This window comes from Strigops habroptila, chromosome 1 (assembly GCF_004027225.2).
Source record: "Strigops habroptila isolate Jane chromosome 1, bStrHab1.2.pri, whole genome shotgun sequence".
In the NCBI taxonomy this organism is placed as follows: Eukaryota; Metazoa; Chordata; class Aves; order Psittaciformes; family Psittacidae; genus Strigops; species Strigops habroptila.
This window is the reverse complement of record NC_044277.2, coordinates 72,432,870-72,455,380: the sequence shown is the minus strand read 5'-3', so window position 1 is coordinate 72,455,380 and position 22,511 is coordinate 72,432,870. Positions and strand designations below refer to the sequence as shown.

General features: G+C 39.0%; 1 protein-coding gene across 3 annotated transcripts in view; it reads right to left on the bottom strand.

Moving 5' to 3' along the window:
* Positions 1–3,903: 3,903 nt before the first annotated feature.
* Positions 3,904–22,511, bottom strand: part of ADCY2 (adenylate cyclase 2) — a 217,687-nt gene continuing 199,079 nt past the window's right edge. For 2 of the 3 annotated variants that reach the window (XM_030500588.1, XM_030500594.1), the window contains 6 exons: positions 21,367–21,525; positions 15,099–15,245; positions 13,822–13,929; positions 11,618–11,732; positions 8,062–8,186; positions 5,970–6,755 (listed from right to left, as the gene is read on the bottom strand). In XM_030500588.1, the coding sequence (XP_030356448.1) occupies positions 6,603–6,755; positions 8,062–8,186; positions 11,618–11,732; positions 13,822–13,929; positions 15,099–15,245; positions 21,367–21,525 (807 nt within the window). In that variant the 3' untranslated portion in view covers positions 5,970–6,602. Of the gene's footprint in view, positions 6,756–8,061; positions 8,187–11,617; positions 11,733–13,821; positions 13,930–15,098; positions 15,246–21,366; positions 21,526–22,511 lie in introns of all 3 variants that reach the window. The other variant, XM_030500578.1, reaches the window with a different exon arrangement.

Below are 22,511 nucleotides of genomic sequence, written 5' to 3'. Positions count from 1 at the left end.
TCTGAAGTCATATCTGAAAGGTTTCTCTCCAGGTTTCTTTCTACTGTTCACATGTAACTCATTATGATTAACATTTAAGATGGCATTAAACTGAATTACACTATGTGGATGTAATACAGATTGTTAAAAATATTGCTGGGTGCCTGTTACAGATTTGTATCATGTCCGTCTCTCCCCCCCCCATTTGACATAATTAAAACTGATGCTTTTCAGTTAATTTTTCCTTCCTCATGAAGGTATGAATCCCTTTAGAATTATAGAATTATTTGAATCTTGCAAAGGCTTTTTCTTCCTTGTCATCTTTCGCATGCTTCACAGAAGCAGGATATTAATGCACAGAGGTTTTTTTTTCCAGTTACAACCAGATTTAGATCATGGGCTACTAATATGCTACTGTTAAGTGTATGTTCTTGTTAGAGTTGCACAGAAGGTCAGTCTGTTTCCTTAGTAACTTAAATATGAACATGTAAATTATTGTGAGAGGGCGATGGAGCAATTTTAAGCTATATGGTCAAAATGATGCATTCAAATACAGCTGAGCTCAGACACCAAAGTGTTAAAAGTTGCTTTGAATTCAGTGTCTGAAGGAGGAGAAGTTCAATTGCCTGCCTTTTTAGGGAGCAGTAATATCCCCCTCAGGTTCCTGCTAAGGTTCTTGGTATGTTCTTTTATAGCCATAAATGTCTCAAAGGCAAAAAAATTCTTAAACTGTGAAACAAATGATAATGGGGGCAGGAGGGAACATGACAGAGATGAGAACGACAGGGGAAAGGAGAAAAATGGACACAGGAGGACAGATGACATATAACTGGGCAGGTTATTGATATGCAGAAAAAACACAGTAGCTGTTTTCTTACTACAGGCTGGTGTATCTGTTTCAAACTCATGTCACTTATAGCTGAGATGGCTAGCCTGCTGTCAAATTATGGCTTAGCAATTCAACTCCTGTCGTTGCTGTTTGACGTTAACGTGTATCAGATTGCTGTGTGTTCCTGACCCTCAGCTGAGCCACAAATGAGATAATCTTAGCCACTCATTTTACACAAGTGCTTGTTTCTTCTAGATCCTAATTAGTGACAGATTGCCCATCTCCAACAGGAAGATTCTTCAGAAGTTTTCTGAAGGAGATGCTTGACTGGAGAATTACGCTTTTCAAATAATTATTATTTTAATAATTTAAAAGCAATTATAAAATTATAACTGCATGACTTATATAGTTTGCAATTATTTTTTGTATGCTGATGTGCTGGGTTGACCCTGGCTGGACACCAGGTGCCCACCAAAGCTGCTCTATCACTCCCCCTCCACAGCGGGACAGGGAAAAGAAAACACAATGAAAGGCTTTTTATTTTTTTGTGGGTCAAGACAAGGACATGGAGAAACCACTCACCAATTACCATCATGGGCAAAACAGACTCGATTTGGGGAAATCAGTTTAATTTATCATCAATCAAATCAGAGCAGGATAATGAGAAATAAATCCAAATCTTAAAACACTTACTTACTTTCCCACCACCCTTCCCTTCTTCCCAGGCTGAGCTTGACTCCTGATTTTCTCTACCTCCTCCCTTTCAGCAGCGCAGGGGCATGGGAACTGGGGATTGTGATCAGTTCAACTCATGTTGTCTTTGCTGCTCTTTCCTCCTCAGGGCAGGACTTCTCACACTCTTCTCCTGCTCCAGCGTGGGGTCCCTCTCACGCTCTTTCCTGTCAAGGAGACAGTCCTCCATGAACTTCTCCAGTGTGAGTCCTTCTCATGGGCTGCAGTTCTTCATGAACTGCTCCAGCATGGGTCCCTTCCATGTGTGCAGCCCTTCAGGAACAGACTGCTCCAGCATGGGTCCCTTCCATGGGTGCAGCCCTTCAGGAACAGACTGCTCCAGTGTGGGTCCCCCGCAGGGTCACAAGTCCTGCAGCAAACCTGCTCCAGTGTGGGCTCCTCTCTCCATGGGGCCGCAGGTCCTGCCAGGAGCCTGCTCGAGTGCAGGCTTCCCACGAGGTCCCAGCCTCCTTCAGACACCCCCCTGCTCCACTGTGGGGTCCTCCATGGGCTGCAGGTGGGTATCTGCTCCACCATGGACCTCCATGAGTGGCAGGGGAATCTCTGCTCCAGTGCCTGGAGCACCTCTTCTCCTTCTGCACTGACCTTGGTGTGTGCAGAGCTGCTTTTCTCACGTGTTCTCACTCCTCTCTCTGGCTGCAGTTGTTCCTGTGCAGTAACAACTTCCTCTTCTTAACTGTTATCCTAGAGGAGCTGCCACCATCACTGATGTGCTCAGCCTTGGCCCGTGGTGGGTCCATCTTGTAGCCAGCTGGCATTGGCTCCATCGGACATGGGGGAAACTTCTGTCAGCTTCTCACAGAAGCCACCCCTGTAGCCCTCCCACTACCAAAACCTTGCCAAGCAAACCAAGTACAGCTGACAAGAAAACTTTAGTTGAGCAATGTTAATCTTTCAGATTTCTTCATGTTCATTTTTTCCTGTCAAAACTGAGATTTTCATGAAGAGCATCTCAATGGCTACAAATATATTTGAAAGATACTCCATCAAAAATTTCAAACAATTCTTGGCATAATCTTTGTTTTGAACAGTGGCATCCTACAACATAAAGGGGTTCATCTCTTCATAGTTGCAAACAGGATTAAAATGTCCTTATCTTGCATTTTGACATATTAAAAATGACACTGACCTGAATAATTCCTGTCCCTAAATTTGAAAATGTTTAAAATTAATATGTAGCAAACCAGCTACAGTTGATTTATATACAACCTTTGACAAATCCATACAAATTTGAAGTACTTCAAGGAACAGAAATACTCTCTTAGTTACATTTTATTTAAGGCACATATATCTCATTCTACATTTGTTTCCTTCCCAGAGTCACTCCACTATTCTAGACAAGAAAGAAAAAATAAAACTAAAAAGTCCTAGTCTTAAAATTGTTTGGGGTCCACCAGTAAAAAGTGTTGAAGAGCTCTGTTTATGTCAGGTGAAAGAGAATCTGCTACTGAAAATGAAAAGAAATTAAAATATCTTCACACAGAAGCACAACCAAGAGGAAAACTACACATCAAAGGACGAAGTAATCATTGCATTTAACAGAAATCTGCTGCTATGTGCAGCATAGCTAATTATTTGTCCCAATATGAGGTTCTGAAAACAAAACAGGACAGACTTGCAACAGCTCCACCTTCATATGTGCTCAGCTGTCACTTTAGAAACCAGGAGATTGAACTACCTGTGTCTCAGTGGAAAAACATAAGGTCTTTAGGTATTTTACAAAATAGAGGAATCATAAAGGAATATAAAGAGAATGAAAAATGCTTTTTACACAGCATAAATAAGATGCTAATGCCTCTTTAGAAGCAGCAGCTAAATAGCATTAATTTACAGGTAATCCCAACTATTTTTGTAGTTCACAAAAATATCTGCAAGCCTAATCTTTCTTCCTGTCCTCTGGTAGCCCTCTGTAAATTGGAGCAAAGCATTGACTTTGAAAAAGAAATCCAGCAGGCTCCCCAGGTGTTCCTGTTTGATTTCGTTTTCCCATACCACAGTGAGTCACTCTTCAATCGATCTTCTGGCTGTTGCCTCACAGTGTGAAGGACATTGGCACTTTTGGAAGTCACGCTCTTTGTAGTTTGCTACCAACCTAGGAACTACGGCATCCACACGGAAATTGTAGAACCTGGTGAGCTCTACTATGATGTAGAATATATGGAATGTCAAATACTGATCTGCATGATTATCATAAAGCTTTTCAAGTTACACACTGATACATGAGCAGCGTTACATCCAGTTATTGAGGCAGATGAAATTGCTGCAGGAGAAGAAGAAAGAGGATACAAGAACTCTGGGTCAATCTAGACAGGGGAAAAATAAAACAGTATAAACAGTAGATGTAAAATGCATTGGAAGACAAAAAGTATTTATTGGATACAAATAGCTTCTCGGCACTAGAAAGATAATACTCAGCAACTGAAGGCTAGAGAGAGGATGGTATGCACCTCTTTGTCTAGGCATCACACTGCATACGTAATCATCTTCTGCGGGCTTTCTCGTTCGTTAGCAGAATTTGGCTGCAAGAATCCAAATGCAGCTACAAAATGGGAGAACTCCCATCAGTGAAACACGAGTGCTCTGAACAAGGGCATTTTAAACATGCTCTTGGAGGGCACGTATCTATCTATCTTTATATTTCACTGGACCAGTCAGCTTATGGCCGTTCTAATGTTTTAACGTTTCATGGCTTACAGAAATATAATATTGTTTCACATTTATAAAAATCATAGAAACAAGGCTATTGAGCTATGTACAGGGTTTGCTACTGATGGGCAAGAAAAGAAATGAAAAAATCCTGAATGTACAGGTTATACACATAGATACTACAAAACAATATAATCAACATTACATAAAGGGTTTTCATTCACAGTAAGAAATGATTGCTTTGACCTGTGATAATACCAGAATGACTTTAAGGGCCCAGAGTGCATTCAAAATCTAAGAAAGAAATTAATACAGATATATTTTTTAATTGTTCCTAGGACAAATTTATAGTAAGTGGGGAGGAGGGATTTAGCAGAAGTCTTACGCATAGCTAAGTTATAGCTTGTTTTAGCCAATGACTGGGACATTGCTTCTGCTGCCACGTGAGCTATTTGGAAAGTCTTCAACTGGAAAAAAATTATTGTAACTTATTAATTAAAAGGAAGAAATCATAAAGACAGCAAAATATTTTTACTGATATTTTATTAGACTTAGCACCTATCTTGAGAGTTACTGATCACGTCTCCGGATCTGGGTGAAACATAAAGTGTGTTATGTTGGACATAACTGAAATAGCTTGCATTCTGCTTTTGACTCTCTTAAAGGGATCAAAATTCAGATTGTCTATTTTACTGGAAATGTAGGCATTTTGAAATCTACTATCATTCCCATTTGCTAGTGGGCAGATGGCTGCTGTGAGTAAACCATGCCACACTCAGTGAGACCATGGCCTGATGCCATTTATTTGTGACCCCTAATTTTGAGAACTCCTTCTGAAAGGACACCAATGCAATACAAATATAAATATATATTTCATTATTGAGAAATCTGAATACTTTTTACATTTCAAGAACATGCCAGAGCTAACAGCACATAATTTGACTTCTATATTCATATGGTATCAGTCAGAAAAAAATCTTGTAATTATATGCTGTTTTGTAAATAGAATGATTTTATTAATTTTGTTCTTGTTAGGATGTTATGACTGAAAGAATATGTTAATTTCAAGTAGTGATTAGAGCAAAGCAAAAATTAATCTTTACTGTTCATGCTTCACAGGAGCATAGATAGTATAATTACTTGCCTTTTCAGTCTTTCACCTAGCTCATCTACGAAGTGTGATACTTTTAAATTAAATAGGATTTAAATTAATCTCAAATATCCACAAATTAGCAATTTTTGTGTCTTCTGCTCATGTATTGATAAAATAGATTCTTTTAAATATTCTATGGAATCCAGCATTGTAATGCTTAAGTGACAGGCATGCAAGGGCAAAAGAGGTTGTCAAAGTGCAAAACAAACAAGAGTTTTCTTCTCTTACACAGCTTCTCCTAGCCATTAAGCATTGCAGGCCAGTTGCAAAGTAGCAACACTGCAGCTGTCTCCAGTATCCTCCACTTTGCTTGTGTTTGTGGATTTGAGGTGTCTTCTGTATCGCCTAGGGAGTAAATGACTGCAAGTGCCTATGATGCCACCCAAGACTGAAGACAGTAGAGGTGATTCAGTTTCTGAAAGGCAATAGCAAGTCTAGCAGATATTATTGACCAAGGTTATTGAGAAAGCTGGCCATAGCCTGCCTCAACATCTAACTGCTGAATAAAAAGCAGTAACAGCAGCAGCAGCAGCAGCAGAGGATGCACAAGTTTAGTGTTAGAAGCCATAGAAGGAAGCAAAAGTAAGAGACAGCAACAGTAAGACAAAGTACATATAAACTTTTAATGAATTAACCTTACAAAAGACAATAGCTTCAAAACATTTGACACGTTTGTACAAAACTATTCCAGCATTGTTAGTTCTCTCTTCAGAAAGAATGCCAGCAAGCCACCCAACGTGTCCCTGGCTATGAGATGCAACTGGTGATCACATCCAAATCATGTGTGGATAGAGTAAACTTATTTACAAATACTGTATACTTTAATACCAGATTAGTGGATGCTATTGGGGAGCGACTGTATTTTCCAGAAAACACCATGCATCAGAAAACAGTATGCACCCCTAGCTTTATTGCCTTTTTTCCACGCATTTGTCACTAACATCTCTTTATAGTCCTTTCAGGATGAGTTATCTCCTTTTAATTCCTATTCCTTCTTTTCTTGTCTTTGAATAACAGTGCAAGTAGCAGTACAATCTTCCAGTCCTATAGCGTACATCGCAACTGTCCTTGAACATAAGGAATATCAAGGTGCAAAATGATGGCTCATGGGACTATTCTGCAGCCATATTAAAATAAGTGCCACATACCAGAAAATAGCACGCATGTTAAGGGCCAAAATGTAGTTAAAAAGTGCGTGATACTTTCCTGAAAATATGGTACGGATGACACGTACAAGCATCCTCAAGATGCCACGTTCCCTTGTGAAAGGGATCTTGTCATTTCAGTATGTACAAAGTATGTCTTCAGTTCTCCTTTTCCTTTTACATTTATTATTCCTCTGCAAGTGCTCATGTACCCCAGCGTCTGCAGGACGTTGTTTGTCTCCTCTGTAACCTGCAACAACACAGTAATAGAACCAGTGTTGATAAAAGAGCAAAACAGAATCTTCTTCCAGAGTGTGAAGAGAACATATGTTTTGAGGAATTATAAGGGGTTTGCTATAATGCTTATAAGGCCTTTAAGGGTCTCATGTGAGGTTTGAGCACCTGAGCTTTCAAATAGTCTGTTGCCTATTTTAATTGCTTACATCGGGTATCAAATTTGGTATAACCATTTCTGTACCTAGGATTGCAAACACAGTAGATACACAAATGGCACTAGGAACAACGCTCTTCCTCATACAGCGTTTTTTTCAACTTCAGGAGATGTTTTTCTTTCCAGTAGACCCAAACTTCCCCATCTTTTTGCAAATACTAAGGCTGTGTGAATGAAGTGATATTAAGACATTAGCATCAATTGTCAGAGCTGCTGTTGCCAGTTTCACACATAACTGACAGTGAACCAAACCTCAGGCAGTTCTGCCATTTTAGGTGAAAGGCCACTAGAATGGGGGTTGTTCAACAGCATCAGTTGTCTCAGACTGTCTGTGTTTCTTTGTGAAACAAGGAACTGTTTGTAGATGTCATTGCTTTGACATCCCTTCTGTTTTCAGTTTTGACCACAGTTGGTAAATTTATTTTTCCATTATTTAGTTCTGAATAGTCTCAATCATAGATGTGGAGTGCTCTCAATTGCGTGCTGGGATCCCAAAGTGCAGGGCAGCATACTAGGCAGATACGTAAAATGTGATCCATGACTATGGAATCACTGGAAAATTCGTAAATTGAAGGTCTTGTCTATACAGGTCTATCTATAATCTATACAGATAATAATCTATAAAGATTATTAATCAGCATAGTTCACTGAAAGGGAAGTTTCATGATCACTTTATGGATTTAACTCAATGTACAGCAGTTATGGTCATTTAGAAATAACATCAGCAATGCCCTTCAGAGATAAGGTAGCTAGTATTTTATGGGTTTAAAAATTCACAGAATAAAAATGTCGTTTCCCTCAAATCATCCTCTTAACCTAGGGGTGCATTTCTAGGCAATCCATGACTTCCTCCACTATATTCCTCTGTAGGGTTAAGACAAAGTTTTGATTCTCCTCCCATTTTGCCCATAATTTTCTTTTAATTCTTTACTTTCCTGCTCAAGGTCTAATTCTTCTGAAATGTAAAGGTACAGCTGGTAGGTAATGTTTTTCTGTAGGCATCCTTAGCTCCAAAACACAGACCTATTTAGTGTACAAATATGTGATTTTTTAAGCGTCAGACTCAAAGGATTAAGATAAATACTAGCACAAAAGCAAAACTTACCTGTATTTTGTCTAAGACACCAGTGCTGTCCATCCTGCTGGCCACATTTACTGTATTGCCCCAGATATCGTATTGTGGTTTTTGAGCTCCAATTACTCCAGCTATTACAGGTCCATGGTTGATACCTGGAAAACATCAGAACTTAAGATTAAGAACACAGATCCACCAAACAAGGACACACAGAGCATCTGGTAACATACTAAGTCAATAAACAGGGTATTTAGCCCATGCTGAATAGTGAATAAAGCTACCAACAGTTTGTTCACAACTGCTTTATTAACAAATGCACATTGTAAGGGAGAAGAACAACATGGTACAGTCCAGTATTAGACTCTGGCCATTTTTTATCTTGCAGTCATTTTGTATCCTATGTTACGTTTGTAAGGGGAGAGAGTTGTACTCTGCTAGTAGGGAAGGAAACCAGGAGGCAAAATCAAAAGCACTATCATTAACCATCATCAAATATACTATAGTTACAGTGATGAGCGGAAAAGCCAAGTTAGAGGAGCAGGAAAGCCAAGTCAGACCTAGTGAGAAATAAACTCTGGACAAGTGAGTAGTTTGGAGTTCTAAAATTATCTCCATGTCAATGGATCATAACTGACTTCTATTAATTCCTTGACAGAAACCACCACTAGGGATATATCTGTACAGTACAATGAAAGTGTGACTGTAGCACAGGGAGGCACTTCAGAGATAGCTCATCTAGTATGGATCATATGTGACATGGCAGCATGGGCTAGCAACCACACTATGAGCCCACTTGGAAACTCTGGAAAAAGTGACTATAGCAGTTAAATTTAGAAAACTGGGGACATATGCAAACCCTAAAGGATACCAGATAGAACCTGATAAATATTTGTCTAAGCGCTTGGGATTAAATGCACAAAGGGACTCTAGGTCTTGCAACACCCTGCATTAACAACCAGGCCACGAGTGATGTCTTTCTGCCTCAGATCATCCAATGTGTATAAAGCACTAGGGACCTATGAGTGGAATCCACAAAAGCCTTCTGTTGAGTATCCCAAGCTGGTGAGTGGGGAATACTGAAGAGATGTGTGTGGCATACGTTCTGCCATGGCCCAGAAATTAGGGCAGTGTGGTGGGACTTTCCTACAAAAATACAATGGGCAGGAGGTGACTTTAATTTTTTTTCTCGTTCTTGAACCACCGCTGCTGATGGTTTGAGTAGTACCTCAGGGGCTGGAGAGCCAGTTTCAGATCCCTCCTCCTTCAAGGAGACTTCTACCCATATCTCTTAGGAATGTGTTTTGGTCACTTTCTGGGATGTGCTGCTCTATGTCATTCCTGCTAGCGCAGGTCTCTTTTGCATGACACACGTGAATGTTTATTAGGGCAAGGCTGGAAGAGTAGTACTGTCAGTCCAGGTGAATGCTCTAACAGAGGGTGATACCATCTGTCTCTTTCTCTCGTATCCAAAGTGACAATTATTACATGAACAGGAAAATACTGTTCATCAAATACTGTTCTTCAGGACAGACAGAGAATATCTTATTCCAACGTATCCTACAACCTGGGCTCATAGGATTCTCCAGAGAAGAGGGATCCTCATGCTTGAACAGCCTCAGACAAAAGAAGAACCAAATTAAGTTCACCTACAACACAGATGAATGTTCTAACCATAAAGCTATATGGAAAACAACATGTTAGCCCCTGTTCTGTTCTGGAAAAAAGCAGTACCTGTGCAAAACCGGCTGCAAAAGCTTATCTGAGCTTGTCTAGTAAATCAAGTACTTTAGCTAACAGAAGGAGAGGAACACCTGAAATAGAATCTAGGTGCTCCCTTTCCTTGCCTGACAACATCAGAGTAAGCTGTGTACTTCCTGAGGCATAACTAGCATTTCAGGCACTAGCAGAAAATGAAGGTTGAAAGCTGAGACCTCTAGTGAGTTACAACAATTCTGGGATTAGATGCTGGCTGAGGAAGGCTTTTACAAATAGTGGTTTCGGTTTAAGTCCTTTCAGTGGGGATATTGTCAGAGGTAGATGTTCAAACGTTTCTGTGGCTGTAATTGCTATGGATATCAGATGCTTTCATGGTGAGGTGGTGGTGGGAAGTGGAGAAGTGAAGATGGGAAGTGGAGATCTCAGTGGTGCCTGTATTGGATTAAGGTGGGAAAAGCAGCAGTTTGGGGCCTGCGTTCCTTCCTAGATTTAAACATTCCTGACTTCATGAAGCAAAGGAGTCTGACTTCCCTGGAACCTATAGTAAACACTTTAAAAATCACAAGTAGGTATATTTTTTTTTCCCTCTCATAAGTTTGCTTCATGATCTCCACTTTAAAGGAGTCAGTATTGCTTTACGCAGTTTGCAGATTCAGCTCTGATGCCCAGTAGCTCTTTATCTGTACTGACATTGCTGATGAAAGTATATTTGCAAGTATGTGGCATGTCATCTATGGCAAGAAAAGAACTTTTTTCTGTATAGAAATACAGTCTCTTTACATGTTTCTTTTAAACCTGTCGAGTTCTGTAACACTTTGAGAAGAAAGTATACTTTGGATTTACTTTCTCATTTTTTTAACTTTAGCAAGGAATACAAAACCAACTGGAAAAAGGAGTGCTCTAAGGAACACATATTTCGAGTCAGAAGATAGCAAGTTTTGCCAGTGGGTGGCACTGTGAAATAAACATGAAAGGAGCAGCCTAAAGGAAAAGCGAGTGGCACAGCAAGGAAAATACAAGACAGGAGAATAACTTGGAAATCAAATACTTCTGACATGTTTACAGGATTTACGGGTTTCCAATATTAATTTACTGCTTTCATTTCACACTTTCCAAGTTACATATTGCATTGTAAAACTGCTGTGTACCGCTACCAGGAAATAAACATTTCGGAACATACGCTTCTTGACCAGCTTTGAATTCATTTACTTCATCATCCTTTCCATGGCTTACTGCAGCTGCCTATTTATTTTTTAAATACCATGATGCACAAATAGAAGCAATTAGAAGCTGAAATATAAGGGATACCTCTTTCAAATACAAACAACTAGTCATCTTTGCTCTTATTTGTCAATAACCACAGAATAACAAAGAGAAATACCCTCCTTTGTTTAAAACTGTGAAGGAAAGGGTGCATTTTTTTGTATGCTTGCTTGAATTTAGTGCATGTAAAATATTTCAAACTCCAGCCTCACTGGCACCTCATATGTTTTATAAAGCCCTGTCCAGAGTCTTCTTGTGTCCTTAGATATTGATAAGCTTAAAAAAATTCTATGGTTAACAATATCTAGAATAATTATTATGGAGTTACCATAAAAACATTCAGAGCCATGGGAGCATATTTTTTCCACCATTCTTTACTTAGGAATACTGTCCTTTCCTGAGTCCTGCCTTGAAACACTCCTTGCAACAACAGCAGCCATGGTTAATGGGCAATACCATGTAGGCTGCCCTTGAACAGGGTAAAGATGGTGCTATTTACCTTCATGGCACTTTTGGTCAGTTCTTCTAACACTTTAATCAGCTGGTACTTCACACTGAATTCTCCTCCTCCTCTATGACATTCTCATAAAAATTCTGTGATACATACCTACTCGTAACTTGAAGTCATTGAACGAATGCTTGTTTATGACATCCAGTTTTGCCACCAAGGCAAATGCGAACTCCACCATGGTTCCTATGTGCATATACTGTCGTTCAGGTTCCTGAATTTGAACAGCCAAACAAACACAGTAAAATCATTTCCCGTAGCCTTAGTTGCTGTGAAAATACAAACCAAAATATTCATAACACTTAAAAGCACTTAAAACCCTCAGGGATGTCCTAATGCCAGCAGGCAGCACACTAAAAGTAATGCAGAAGATGGTGCCCTGTCCAGCATAGATCAAACAATGGCCAATAGACCAGGATGCATTTTACTTACACAGTCAGGCGGCCTAGAGGTGATAGGTCCAAAACATACATAATCTAATGTTTTGATTGTCAAACAACTGATTAGCTACTATCTAATCCCACAGGCACTCAATAGCTATGTGTGTCTAAGATTTGCTCATTAATTTTCTCTGTCTGCTTCTATTTTATGCCCTTTAATAATAAATAATGTTTATGGACAGCCCCACAGAGACTCTTCCCTCTCACTGTTGCACATCTCAGCACCCTAGGTAATGCTTAAGATCCATTGAAATTCGCAATTCTAAGAGTTTCTCTAATGATCTCATCTGGTAGAAAAGCAAGCATCTCCGAGAATCCAATAGACCTGAAAATGAATAAAATACAGGAGGAAGAGAGGAAGAAGGCAAGCCATCCTCTGTCCCCTAATTTCCTAGCTCAGAGCTTATACCACTTATAAAGGCTATAGACTTCATGTCTTCTCATACATCAACAGTGCAGCCTGATTTCTAAGTACTGGTTTGAGTCCCCTCAGGCCGAGGAGAAATTATTTTCAGGCTCCCATAGCCCAGAGTAGGACCCTGACAAGAGAATGATTTCATAGAAGATGGACTCATCTCTATGAGAAATGACCAAATCTTCCTCATTTCTTGAGATAAAGTGACAGAAGAGATGGACAGATGACAATTTCAAGAGATGATTCATGGAGTAGATGCATCAGCCTAGGTGGGACAGTAGTGGTGCTTGCCAGAGCCGCTGTTTAGATGAATTAAGACTGTTTCCTTTGGTGTTCACTCCTACCTAAGATAGATGGTTTCCTGTTCAGTTGATGTATTCAGACCCCATCCTTAGGCACTTAGTCTTCCTTGGGTGTTTGTTTGAAGCTGGGGGCAGTTCCCAGCAGTATGCCTAGCAGTCAGTCACTGCCACACTAAGTACCGAGGTATCTGTGCATCGTCGGGCATCTGGACTGAAGGCTGCTGAGTTCTGGTGGCTTTCTTTTGCAAATGTGTACTAAATCACCAAAGGAACACTAAAACTTGGATCTCTTGATTCACAGTTTGTGGAAATAACTGAAATGATACATTTCTTCCTGTGCACACGCTAGTTTTAGTTGTGATCGGGAGCTCCTCTGTCTTCTCATCTTGCCTGCAGTTCTGTATTTAGTTCATCCTCTTCGCCTCCCTGTATTAAATGTCAGAACTAATTTAGAATTCTTATGCTTCCTTTTTTTTTTTTTTTTTTTTTTTTGTCCTCGGGGTCCTTAGGGTCTATAGTTCAGGTGTTAATTGCCTCTGTCTAGAAGGAACATGAGTTTGGCAAGAGCACAGTTATTCTAAGCAGAGAATGTGTTGATTCGTAATTGCTGTCTCTGTCATTGACCTATAGTACTCTAAAGATCATGGCAAAAGCAAGGTTTTTGCTTAAAAGTTATATGAACTTCATTTCAACTGACTGCAGTTCCCAATCCTACCCTATTAAGTAAACTAGAAACAAAGGAACATGTTCTCAGTGCTGAGCCTGAAGGTTCTCAAGTGTATGATTAGTACGGCTACTCAGCCCTCCCAGCTTGCAATGGAAAATACTCATTTTTGCAGTGTTTTTCATACTCTACAAACTCAGTTCTGCTGCAGCATGTAGGAATAAAATGCTGTATTGTATTTAGAACAGAAGTCCTGGTTTAGACTTAGCAAATACAGAGATGGCATTTTCAAACTGCAATGTGAAGAGCAATAATTCAGAGAGACTACTAAACAAAAGCATACACTTGTTCACTGCAATACAGTCTATGCTAATAAAAAAAACCCCTAGGCCACAACATTATACATGACCTGCAGTTTAATGAATGGAATTTTAGCCTTCATTTGAACATGGTTTTTGTTAACCAGGAACCTTTTCCTGTACCTGACACTGTTCTTGGTTGGGTGTGGCACTCAATCCTGTGGCTGCCATGTAAGTACTCCCAATGGTCTTTATCTTTTCAACTCCACTGAACTTTGGCTTTGACAACAACTGTAAAACAAGGATAGTTATTCATTATTCAGATCAGCTGCCTTATTACTCTAACAGCATTGTTACGCTAACAGCATTTAGACCATCAATTCTTAGAACGGTCTCTTAAAAGACCCCAAATGGCTTCACAAATATATACAGGACAAAGGACTTAAGGGTGGATAAAACAATGGTTACAGACTCCAAGGGAAGGGAATGTCTGTCTGCTAAAATTTCATTTTAATCAAATTTAGTCCCTTTTCATTATAAAGGGACTAAATTTATAGTAATACTAATAAATTCCATGTTATTGTACATACAACTTCGAAAAGTTAGTAGGCTTTGCACTCATTTGAGATTGGAACTGAGTCACCATGGGAGCCAACAGTTAAGATTTAAGCTGTTTTCCAAAAGTAAGCATCTCTTCCACACCAACAGGATGGTCAATTCCAACAGGACTAAAATCCAAGGATTTTAGTTCATATCCCAGGTTGTTGTGGACATTCCAATGTTCTCCACATGGGTTTGCTGCTAAAATACCCTCTATAGCTGCATATCCACAAATCCAGACTGTGCTCTCTGAGTCATAACATGATCTTAATGTCTTTAAGACAAATACTGTTCTCAGTGAGACCTTTACAGTTACACCCTTTTCACAATCCATCTGTAGTCATACTCTGTACTTGCTTGTAACTTCAGAGAATGGAATATTAAAACTTATACAATTCTTTGATTTGCTCATGTAGTCAACTGATCAATGCTTTGTACAGTGAGACAGATCAGGTATAACACAAAGCTGTATCATTTTAGGGGACGTACATAGATTTACATACCTGACTTTAGGCAGTAGTATTTAGAAACTGTAGTTAATATATGGCATGTAATATGACTGCCTCATGAACTGCAGCTAAAGGGCAAAAATTTCTTCATCAGATATACACATAGGATTCTTATTACAGTGAATCAAAAGCAATTGAGTATGTCAGCTCAATATCTGATTTATCTTACATCAACCTCTTTTTCCTTTAATACTTTTTCCTTTAATACTCCCTGTTAAGTAATTTCCATGTGACTGGGCACACAGAAGTTCTTTTCTGACAGCTCTCTCTTTCAAGTACATTTGCTTACTGTTGCATACCCTGAGTTATTAAGATTAAAACCATATGCTGATTGCTGTTAGAAGTACATACATCATCGAAGTCAGCAATGATCTCATTTAGCAGCCTGAGACATTCCAAGCCTTCCTTATTTACATCAGATTCTGTGTAAAATTCTTTGAAATCCGGAACAGAGGCAAACATGACACAGACACAGTCATATGACTGATGATACAGATCCTGTCCAAAAGAAAACAGAATAGAGAAAAAAAATCTGTTATACCCAGTTCTAAATAAAAATTTCCTTATTAATAATATGCAGTGTCCTGGTTCTGAAAAGGGAGGAGTTGCAGTGGTTGGAATGCCTTAAGATGGTGGTTAGGTATTTTTTGCATTTAGTTACATTTGTTAATTTTAAATGGCGTATAAAGAGATTCAACACATACAGCTGAAAATATTTTAGTGATTTAAAGTTACTTTTTTTTCCTCCTGAACATTAATTCTGTGAACATAAAATGTTCACTAATTTATTAGATAGGACCCATTTCTGAGGCTTCTTATGAAAGAATTTGGTCTGGCTTGTATGTCTGAAAATATATTTTGTAAAAGAATATCTAATTTATTATTAGCTGTTTGTGTTATTGTAATAAATAGAAAACTGAACCAAAATCTGAATGCACTGAATGCACTGAATGCACTACAAATGCATAATGCAACACAATCCTGACTGATAGTTCCTAACCAAAAAAACCCAAGATCTCTAATAGGACAAAATAATTGTCATTTCTTTTCTATAACAAGGAGCTGAGGCAAAGGGAAAGAAGTCACCTGAGCTAGAACTTACTTATTTATGTGAGCTTTTCCACTGCCTTCCGTGACCACTGAAATGAGAGCACCTCTGCTCCATAGGAAGATTCTAGTGCTAAAAATGACCACCCCCTCCACCGCCCATTCAGTTGGAGAAGATGGATGATTTTCACTAGATTTTTCTGCTCCTTTGTTCTCTAGGGATTCCATAACCAGATCATCAGTGAAGCTCCACCATGCCTTTGGGCAGTGGGCATCAAATATATCATTGCAATTCATCATTATTATTTATATTGTGATAGCTGAGCTGGTTGTACCTGACATCCAGCTTACAACCATATATACAAAATCAGTGTCGCTTTAATGTGACCTGATTGTGCAAATGAAAAGCAACTAAACAAAATGTCCAAGCCAATGAGCTCATAGTCAGATCACTACTAAACTTCAAAGGAGTTCTGGATCCCCTGTGTCCTCCTGCCAAGAGAATCTTTCATAAAGAACCAATATTGTGATAATATTTTTCTGCCATCTATTTTATCCATCTCCATCAACACCCGGTTAATAAATTTAATCCATATAATGAAGTAATCAAATGGGGGGGAGAGGGAACACCTCTGGCTGGATGATGTCAACTGCATTTATGCAACTGAAGCCTAATTGAATACCTGACTAAAGTACTTAATTTGAGAGCATGGCCATCCTATGTGTATCTATATTGTCAGTACAGCAGATGTGCATATCTGGGAAGTCACTTTAATGCCAGATGGGCAGAATCACCTCAGATAGAGTTTCCTTCTTTCAGTCAGTTATGGAAGAAAGACTAAAGAGGTAATTTTTCCTAATGTAAGCACTCAAGAGGAGTTCCTGAAACTCTACAGGATGACTCTAAGAAATTCAGAAGCTCAGGCCCAAAGTGACCTCTCTCTGCTACAGTCTCCCACACTTAAAACCAGGTCCACTCTATAACACTGCAGTGACATACACTCGCACCTGTCTGGAGTATGTATGCACCTAGACTTGCTGCAGATATACTCAAATGAGCTTGAGATTAGTGAAGTGGAGCAGTAGAAGATTAACAGGCTTAGTCTTGAAATGCTTAGCTTTTGCAGTCTGCCTTTTGCTTCGCATCTATGTACTTCAGGCATGTCTACGCTTAAGCTACAGTAACATTTACCTATAAATACAGTCAAAAGTTAAGATCTGATGTGCTGAGTGCTTTTCATAGACACGTTAGCAGAATAGGTAGAGAGATTACATTCTGTGGTTAACTCAGCTTTCTTTCTATTTCCTCAAGTCAGCTTTCTTGTAACTTAATTTCAATTTTGGGTGAAGGAATTCAGGCCAAACACAGTGCTGCTTATTAAAAGAGGACTGCATCACAAATATGGGGCCTCGGTAATACAATGTTACATAAAAGACTGGAGGGAGATGATACAACAGTATTTATAGCAGAATGTAGATAATTAATACTCAAAACGTGGGTTATTACACATACTTTTGAGACTTTACCTGACAAATTAAACAAGTTATATACATCTTTGACAAATACTTAAAAAAAAAAAAAAGAAAAAATTCAGATTCCTACCAACTTGAAAAATCCAATAAATTAAATCCAGTCAAATTAACAGTACAGTTATAATTAATAATATTAAGACACAATTCTGTCCTAGGGATTCTGTTAATTGGTAAAAAAAAAGTTGGTCTAATTTACCAGATAAACATGAGATAGCTTTATTTGCTTTATTGAATCCAGCTGATTTTGCATCCTGAGAATGTAAAATGCGCCAGAATTACACTACTGATGGGATACTGGTTGTAAAGTTTGTGAAAAAGACAAAATCTAGGCACAGAAGTGATTCTGGGACAGTGCCATGTCTGAAATAGTACCCGGAAACTAGCACCATGTAAAGGTTTATTTGAGAATAAACTTCAACTCATAAGAATACAGGTCTTTTAGGAGGTACAACTGAACCCTTACAGGAAAAGGAGACCAACTAGCAGAGCTGCAGGCAAATGATATTACTGAATAATATGAAGCAGAGATAGTAGAAGATGGTTTCATTTTACCACCTCATAATATAGGAACCAGAAGATAAACAGGGCATTTAGAAGTAGAATAAGGAAAAATATTTTACATAAGAGATATATAAATGTGTATTTCATTGCTATTCAACAACATGTAAGAGCTTAGAGGGTTAAACACCTGAATGCTTACATGAATACTAGAAAAATGCATAACTAGGAAGTGCATAGGAAGCATCTGCGGAAGCAAAACATACCTTTACATTTACAGGTAAAAACATAAGGGTGAATAGCACATGAACCTTCAGCTGTTCCTTGAACTTTTGCTGAAGTATCTAACACTGAATACTGCCAGGGCCTTGCAGTTGACTGGACTGCTGATAGGTGGCAACTCCTGTCTTATTATGATTGCCACTGAAAAAAAGGTCTATCTTACAGATACTAAATGTAAAAACCTAATTAGCTATTAGAAAACGCCTTTGCTGTCTTCCCTGAAAGCAGAAGTGTTGCCCAGAATAAATCATAGCAACTTGCACAGTGCACAGTCATCAGGAAGAGATCTATGACTGAGCAAAGACAGAAGCAGAGTTTCAAACAGAAGTGCTGTCATGACACAGGAAGATGACTGTGCATTAGGCTGTTGGCTGTCCACCCAGTATGGAGACAACCAACCTGTAAGAAAGGGCTGCATGCCTGACAGAATTACAGACAAAAATCCTATTTTTCTATAACCAGAGGTATCACTCTTTCCTCTTCTCCACCTCAAAAATACATGAACAGATTGTATATAAACAATTGTCATATGCTGAAGCTCAGCAACAGTGCTCCATTTCTCTTCCTTTCTCTCTAATACTGGGGCAATATCCACCCCCGCTAATGCTCTACAGCATAGTACCAGCATGGAAACAACAACAAATGGCACTGTTTATAACCAGATGAATAGTAATTGTGGCTGTCACAATAAATGTCAGAGAATTTTAAGTAGGCTTTCCCAGCTAGTTTATTTTGATCATTCATAATAGTAAAGACTGTGGCAATTGAGTGTCTTCATTTTCCTGAGTACTTCTCTTGAAACAGTACTCTCCAAAATGTTTCATCAGAAAATTAAATGCAACACCATTCCAGGAAGGAACAGCTTTGCTTCTCTCAATGAAAATAAAATCATCCTTTCTTCTGCAGTCAATCCTTTTCTTTTTTTTTTTTTTTTTTCCCTTTGATAACATCTGAATTTCTGTTGGTTAGCTCTCATTACTGTCCTCTCTTCTTCTTCAGTGCTTGGAGATCTCCTCGGAATGTAGGAGGGAAATGCTTCTTGTTATACCTCTTGGAAGGGCATGGCGATCAGCTTCTCTGGGGCAGAATTTCTGTGCGAAGTAGGGTGCTGGCTCTATTCTGTAGCTAATGAAACCGGATTCCTCTTGCTGAGTAATGTGCTTGACAATTAGCTTGCAGCACAAAAGCTCCTGAGCCCTTTTTACTAATAGGGGATCTGGATGCTAACAACATAAATGAAAAAGCCGCATAAGCCAGGTGCAGATATATTTAATCCTGGCTCCGTTTCCTGCTTTTAGTTTTATATTTGTTCCTATCTTTCTCTCTGTCAACTGGGGAGCACCCTGTTTGGTACCCAGCATGCAGACTATAAGCAGAAACCCAGTTCCGGAGGTTCTGGTAAAGCAAACAAACCTTTATTACAGTTTGCTCTGAAGTAACTTTGCTTTTCCCATATCAGCATTAGTTAATGTGTATCCTGTTATGAAAAGACCTTTATTGGTCATCTAAAAGCACAGTCCCATTACTCTCAGTTAGCATTCATCCACTCATATTTTCCCCTTTCATCCTTGCTGCTTGTTCTTCAGCAGCACACTTTATTTTCCCTTTTGTCCACTGAACTGCATGCATAAAATTCTAAGAGAAGTAGTATTCTGAAGTAGACTATTCATCCATTAGATTAATTTTCATCTCAAAATTGGGTTTAAATAGAAAATATACATAAAATCATATCAACATGAGTGTTTGCAACTAAGGAAAATGTGGACAAATTTCAATTCAGTGTCTGTTGACCTAAATATCCCCACAAAAAAAAAACCCCAAAGGCTTGATCTGTTTTAACATATTCTTAGGTATATACACATACACACATACAGAATGTCCTTTAAGGGTCAACACATCCTTGCTGACTTTGAAAGAAATCTGAGGACACAACAGATACTTATAATCCTGAACATTTCCAGGGATTTGAAAGGTTCTTCCCTCTTTGAAAACTGTGTTCGAAGACAAACAAAACAAGGAAAAAAAAAAAAAAAAAAAAAAAAATCAAGATTTTTATTATTTTTTCTTTTTCTAAGTGGATGCCACTAAAATAACGAGAAATCATTTTTACTTCAGCTGACATGATAGGTAGGAGAGCTCAGCACATTATAATTTCTGTTCTTTACTAAATTTACTAAAGCTCATTTTCAACCTAAGAATCTTGAGCAGTGACAGTATAAATCCAGTTGCCAATACAAAGGTGAGCAGATGGTGTTGCTCTGCTGGGGAGCTGAGATGGAATAGCACATAAATGAGAAAGCAATCTCCTGATGGTTTGCTGTGTTTAATGCCTGAACTGAGAACTGGAGCTGTGCCAACTTGGCTTCCAGCCAAGGTCTTCACTGGATTCAAAGGAACCCCACAGCAGTTTTCATTTGATATTAGCTACCAAATGAATATTTGCAGGTAGCACTAAAGTACTGATACAAAGTACTGATTAGTACTGCTTAATGCAAACCACAGTGAAAGGGAAGACTTTATCCTTATTGACTCAGGAGATCGAAAATTAATCCCTAAAGCTGCCCTCCCCTCTTTTGTCAGTTCTGGAACAGTTGCTTGGTATGCACAAGTAATTCAAACTATTGCTTTTAAGATCTCTAGAACTACTAAATGCTTTTATTTTTCTAACCTTTTTTGTTTTATTAAAACTGTAAAGCAATATTAGAAGCAGATCTAATTTCAACCAAAGTCAACAGGGAACTTTTGGTTGACTTTTCTGCTGCTTGGATTGGGTCCACGAGCTGCAAGTAAACAGGTAATTCAGTGTACAGAACCTCTTCCCAGAATTAACAGAGCCACTTTAGTTTAAGGGAAAAGGTTAAATTTCACTCCAGTAAGCAAGATCTCCAGTCACAAGAAGAAAATTCAGAACCTGGAAGCAACTCCACTTTATTCACAAAGGAAGAAGTTTCTGAATGCATATAATTTAAATTTAAATCTATGTTAAGTCAACCATCCCGTTCTTCCTCCTCATGCTTTTCTCACCCTCCTTCAAAAGGCAAAGTGCACTGCCATTTAAGATAATCTCACATTTTTTACTTCAAGGTACTGAAGTGCATTCAGTGCTGTAAAGCAAGACTTTCAGATAGGTAAGGGGGAATGAAAGTGACTGTAAATCTATAATCTTGCTGTATGGACCTACTGTTCAAATCAGCATTAAGTGGTATTTCCATGAGACGTTGCTTTCTTACAGAGCAGAGGATATACAGAGATGGCTGACCTCATTCTTCAGGTTTCTTGCCAAGAAGTGTTCAGCTACGTGGGCTGGAAGCACATTCTCCAGAAGCACTCGATTTAGGTTCTCCATGGTTTCGATCTCCTCCCGCTCTTTTTTGAACTTGTTCTTCCATAGGAAGTCTAACCTACAGTAATATTCATTCTGTTACAAGAGGACACAGAGGTAAAGAAACAATAGGCATCTTGTCCTGCTGGAGTACAGGTTTAAGAGACAAAATAAACACAGTACACCACCCCTACAAGGCTGTTATTTGGCCACTCAAGTACAATTCCAGATACCACAGAAATCAAACCCCAAGCACGCAATATGTGACATACATTTCATCAAACCTATATGGCCCTCCCAACAAAATGGCCCATAAAAAGTCCCAGGGAAAAATAATGAAGTGCAAGGTGCCTTAAATGACGAGATATTTATTTATTTACTCTCAGGCTTTGGTAGAAATTCATTCCAGAAATCAAATACTGTTATGGAAGCAGTTTACAGTTTTGCAACTTAACATGATTTCTTAAGCATAGAATTTCACTTACAATAATGGGCAATTGAGGAAGACCCTAGCTTTTACCAACTTGAACTTATGTCATACACTCATCCTCATAAGAAAAAACAGCCTATTGATATATTGTATTGATATACAAGTCATCTGCCTGGACTTGTGCAAAGCATTTGACACTGTCCCGCATGGCATCCTTGTCTCTAAATTGGAGAGACATCAATTTGACAGATGGACCACTCAGTGGATCAAGAACTAGCTAGCTGGATGGCTGCACGCAAAGAGCTATGGTAAATGGCTCGATGTCCAGTTGGAAAACAGTAACGAGTGGCGTCCCTCAGGGATCGGTTTTGGGACCAATCTTGTTCAACATCTTTGTCAGCGACATGGACAGTGGGATGAGTGCGCCCTCAGCAAGTTTGCTGACGACACCAAGCTGTGTGGTTCGGTTGATACGCTGGAGGGAAGGGATGCCATCCAGAGGGACCTTGACACGCTTGAGAGGTGGGCCGATACCAACCTGATGAAGTTTAACCAAGCCAAGTGCAAGGTCCTACACCTGGGTCGGGGCAATCCCAGGCACAGCTTGGGCAGAGAAGAGATTCAGAGCAGCCCTGCAGAGAAGGACTTGGGG